The 5,390-nt window shown below is 39.6% G+C and overlaps 1 protein-coding gene across 1 annotated transcript; it reads right to left on the bottom strand.

Moving 5' to 3' along the window:
- Nucleotides 1–375: 375 nt before the first annotated feature.
- Nucleotides 376–3,550, bottom strand: LOC118774121 (intelectin-like). Its single transcript, XM_036523277.1, has 7 exons — nucleotides 3,526–3,550; nucleotides 2,826–2,888; nucleotides 2,481–2,728; nucleotides 2,047–2,205; nucleotides 1,210–1,330; nucleotides 794–897; nucleotides 376–576 (listed from the first exon to the last, which is right to left on the bottom strand). Exons 1-7 carry the CDS (start codon nucleotides 3,548–3,550, stop codon nucleotides 427–429), a joined length of 870 nt encoding a protein of 289 aa, XP_036379170.1. The 3' UTR covers nucleotides 376–426.
- Nucleotides 3,551–5,390: the final 1,840 nt, after the last annotated feature.

Below are 5,390 nucleotides of genomic sequence, written 5' to 3'. Positions count from 1 at the left end.
GTCCATCCTGTAATAGGTGTATGTTTTTGTGGGGTCTTTTGCGGTGTCTAGACATGTATCTGAAAGATTCAAAACATTGAATAAAACATACAAGAAATATAGTATAAAGTAAGCTAGGGATAAAATGGAAATCTTAACGATTTTGCTTTAATTGCATGTCAAGTCGTTCCAACTTCAAAAAGTGGCATAATTTTATTTTAGAAGTGTCTGGAGTGCTGTTTGACGTTAAAGAATCTAACACATCCAAGATCTGTTCTAAATGACATTTAAATCCTCAGACAAATTCATACCAATACGTTAAATGAATATTAGATTAATTCCAGCATGAGCCCTTAGTTATTTTGTTTGTAACCTGTGATTAGCAAGTGGGTCAGGTATGAGTTAGGTCAGACCACTTAAAGCATGAGCGCTCTTGCTGTTTACACTTTAGCGATAGAAGATCAGCACTGCAGACTCAATCAGCTCCCTGGCAACACTCCATTGCGCGTGTGTTCCGTAGCCGTTCCAGGCGAATGCCGTGAAGTCCCCGCACTGATAACTGCTTTCGGCAAAGTATCCTCCTCCCCCAATACAATACTGAAACACAGACAGCATGCCAGCGGGGAAAAGGTGAGACGTGTAAAATTAGTGATCATGCTCTGTCATGCACATAACGTCATTGTGAAGGTGAATCCATTGGGACTGAACATTGTTTCATTTCAAGGTGAGGTGAGAAAATCATGTTATTAGTTGGTAGCTTTGGAGAGAAATGCATACGCACAACAGAGAGAGGAACGACCTGCTATTAGCTCACCGCTTCAGTGTCGCACCCAGTTGGCTTTACTCCGGAGCACATTGCCATGGCCGATTTTTCGTTATTGAATACTCTAAATGTGACGAAGCCTGGGACAATCTGGGCTGTAATTGTAACATTACATCGGCATCACTTCAAGAGTATTGTTTTTTTAACATATTCCGAAAAAAAAGTATATTTAGCCTTTACAGTCAGTCAATCTCATTTAGCAACAGTCACTTCGTTTCTGGCCAGCAAAAGACCGATCCTAGATTGGACCGGCTACACTCTTAAACATGGAAACATTCCGTGCATAATTAAAATGAAGAGCCGGGTTGGAGTTAGAAAACTTCCATGTACATCAACATTAATCTTTAAAGACAAAGAAGCTTTGACGACCCCCGCAACAGAACTCGTACAACACACTCCATAAATACCTTTTGAATATGGACCGTACAGGTTGGTAGTAGTTTCCTCATTACCAAGGTCATATACAATAGGAACAGATGGTCCTCTGTCTTTGTTGCAGTCACCTGCCAGGTATTTCACTGGATGTTGCTGAATTAGAGTACAGAGGGCAAAGGAATTACACCTGGCTAATATTATACAGCAATATAGAATGGCATTAACACAGACACATTATCAGGGCACAGGCACAGACTCAAATGCTCGACCAGACACATACTCAGGTTCCAAGCGGTTTGCTGAAATCACAGGGCAAGTTTGTAGTGGCAGAACAGGCAGGGTCAAAAACCAGGAAGGCAGCCCGAGGCAGAATCAACAAGGAGCAGGGATCCAAAACAGGAACGGGCTGGGTCAAACCAGGCAGGCAGGCAGGCAGATCAGGCAAACAAGGCAGGGCAGCAGGCAGGGACAAGGGCAGAAGTCAGGCGGGAATCAGTACAGGACCACCACAAGAACCAAAGCAGACTCATAATAGATCAAGCACTGAGACAAACTTGCAACAAGACAGAGACAAGCAGGGTAGATATAGGGCTGGGCTGATGAGGTGATGGGGTGCAGGGGAGCAGGCAGGCAGGTGGAGGTGATCAGGAAATCAGTTGGGCGAGGACAGGGCGGAGAGCGGGGCAGGGCCGGAACACATGGGAACAGTAACAAAAGCACATGGACAACACTGGAAGACAGGGAGAAACACAAACACAACAGCTAGGGGGCCGGAGTACTGACACACATCCTATACTGACCAAACAGCACAAAAATTAGTTATTCACTTCATCTAAGTCTTGCAATAACCTTATCCATGTGTATGTTACCTTGAATAAGTAGTACAGGTTTCCTCCATATAAATGTAAGAAATTTGTCTGAGTGTGATATCTCAGAATGGAGGCCATTTTCCAATGTTCCACTTCAGCATCATTATGAACATGCCACACCGACACATCTTGGGCTTTCAAGTCATAATATCCAGGATTCTTGATGAAGTAGATGACATAAGGGAAAAAAATGTGATAAGCAAAAGGAAAAAGTGAGACTATACATAAATATAAATATGTATTATACACCATGCATTATACACACTCACACACAAACACACACACATATGGTACATCATCAGTTATATATGTGTATGTGTATTATATATTATGTGTGTATTATACTATATATATATTTTTTTTTCCAAGAAATTACACAATGGGGGCTGAAGAAGTGTACACAGCTTTAGCTACTGAAAGGACAGGGAGATTACCTTGTAGTCATCAGAGGTGGCTGCCTCCACAGTGCCGAAGATCACTCTGTTGCTCCAGCTTCGGTCTCCCTCAGGCATGTACGCACTGTTTCCGTGCTGGCTGGACCAGCGGTCGCCTATGGTGCACTTCCCATAGATGTTATTCTCATGGACACTGGCCACCAAAGTCCAGCCTCCCCCCGCTGTTGTCATGTCACAGAAGGTCTGGTAAAGAACACCATTTGCAGTGGACAAGTAGTAAAGGCCATCTGGAAAAAAAATGTATGTATCAAAAGAAAAATCAACCAGAGACTTTTGCTTTGGGAACATGCATCATTATTTCAGGTAAATGAAAAATGAACATACCTTCCTTTACACCTTTCTTCTTGAGTTCTTTGCAGCTTCTAGCAAAACTCTTGGTTGTGCTTACTTAGGGGAAAAATGATAGTTTGGTCAAAAAATTCAAAATAGCCACAGAATATTATGTGGAGATCAGGCCTTGCATGAAATGTATTACTGTGGAGCATAATGTATTTGTTGCAGTGTATTACTATTACTTTTGCATAGGATTCTATCATTTTAAGTTGTCTGTGACCTTTTTATACTCTGAACCAGCATCAAATCAGCATCTATACATAAAACATTCAAGGGATGCAAGAACACAAAATTGAACAGATTCAGGACATCCTTCCTTTGGAGAACAAAAAGACCCAGATGACTGCTTAACGTCTTCAAAGCCTTGACATATTCCTGAAACATATTCTGACATTCATACCTTTTGGGGGTTCACAGAAAGAAGGATGTAGAAACAACAGGAGCAAAAAAGACAGAAGACGTAAATGGCAGTTCTTCATTTCTGTAAGAAAGTAATACATGTCAAACATGACAGTAACATACTAGTAATAGTATGGTAGTGATAAAAATAATGGTATAATAGCATTTAAGAGAGTAATGGTGTGACCATTTCCTCATTTGAGGCTCAAATAGTTATGCACAATGTACAGAGCATGTTTATATCTGGTATGCTGCAATTGAAATAAACCAGTTGAATTCATATTTGTTGTACTTCCTTTGATCTTAGCAATTCCCATATCCATAGAGTATGGATTTGGCCTTTTGATTTGTATTCTCTTGAAGTGAAGATTCTTGACTAAACCTTGGAAAATCTGTTTGGCAATAGTAGCAATAATTCATCCATTTTTTCAGTACAACATATGGTGGAATACGACGCCTAAAAGATCAGTATACCCTGTGAATAATCAGCAATAATCAGTATTAACCTCAATCTAATTGCTATGTTCTGAGCATTCAAAATTTGACAAACGATAAGAAACTATCTACCGTCAAAGTAGCCTTTTCGATGAGCAATAGATCAGTATAGCTTGCAATCCAGCTGTTGTCTTCTGAGCTGATAGTAGTTCACAGGGAAACTGAATCACACTAACTTCCCCCCCTGCAGACACACATGCACTATTTATATTAGCTGTCAGCTCTGTCTCATCGATCTTGGTCATGTATTTTTTGTCCTTATATGGGAATATGCTGTTGTATTCTTGCTCATTTGTGCTCAGCCCTTACTATAAGGTTTTTGTTAATCTTATCTGTTCTCAAGCTGTAATTTATTGCTTATATCTTTGTATCTTAGGTCAGGCACTACACATCTGCATGGTCCCTACTTAGCATCCTTACTTTGCCTCCCAATGACAAAATGTCATTAGAAATTTTGCATGTCCCGGCTCTGGTTTCTCCCACAGTGGTGAGCCATTGTCTAGCTTACTTGCTCATTATAAAACTGCCAATTTTATGTATGTGTGTATATTGATTTTTGCCCTGGACTATCATACAGTCTGCAGTGTGGTGCCCCCCACCCCCCTCCAACCTGTGACTGTCTGTTTTGGCATTAACTCACCACTATCTTCCAACAGATAAGGTGCTGAAAACAGATGGATATCATATACCTAGCAGGATTCACACAAATTTCCAAATGATCTAACCTTAGGTCAACTAAGGCCAGTTAGCAACAGGAGAAGCCAAACATCTTCAAAAAATGCAAAGACATGGTATGATCTGTTTAGAGCACTGTTTATTCCCAGACAAAATTTAGTCCAAATTCTATCTGGGAATACCAACACTGTGTGTAATTTCAGACTACAGTAAATTGATGAGCATGCTTTCACTGCTATGCAAAAAGTCATTGTTAAAAGCTTGTTCCATTCTTCTCCAGTCTGGAAAAGGCATGACAATCACAGAGCCCTGGCCGAGTACTGAAAGTATCATTTCCACTCCCAGTTCCATGAAGATACCAATACACAGCCTCGCTAAAGAATCTTTAAACATTTAACTACTACAAGAAGTTCAACACGAGTAAAATCAAGTATCCTAGTCTTGTTTCGTTTGACTATTTTCAGTCTCTTTAAATGACTCCTTCGGAGGAGCATTTAGTCCCAAATTTCTCAAAATGAGAGCTTTGGAAAGCAGGATAGCTGCTGATGAGGAGCATTATTCCAACATGGCTCCTAAAAAAGGTTTTCAGAAAGTTTTGACAAGGATAGCAAGAATTACAATGACATCTTGTTACTTTTTTGTCAATTCCCTTAATTATTTTCTTTTTAGGATATATAAGTTTACAGTCAATAGTAGACTTTTGCTTAATAAAATATGTAGTCTTAAAATAAATAAAAAAAAAAACCTTGTATTTCAAAAAGGGATTCAGGTAATTTCTCTTTTCAATGGAATACTGGAATCTTACACACGCTTAGGTTAATATAACATTCTTAGAGAGCCGACCTGTAAGAAAATACTTACATTTTTTTTTCTGTTTACTTGAAAAGTTAACAAAACAAACTGATCAGAAAAGCCTCTAGTGTAAGAGCAGTACAATTAAAATGACATCACATTTATCGTGGGTTAGGCCTACAAATACTTGATGCT

This window comes from Megalops cyprinoides, chromosome 3, assembly GCF_013368585.1.
Source record: "Megalops cyprinoides isolate fMegCyp1 chromosome 3, fMegCyp1.pri, whole genome shotgun sequence".
Lineage (NCBI taxonomy): Eukaryota > Metazoa > Chordata > Actinopteri > Elopiformes > Megalopidae > Megalops > Megalops cyprinoides.
This window is presented reverse-complemented; position numbering and strand designations above follow the sequence as displayed.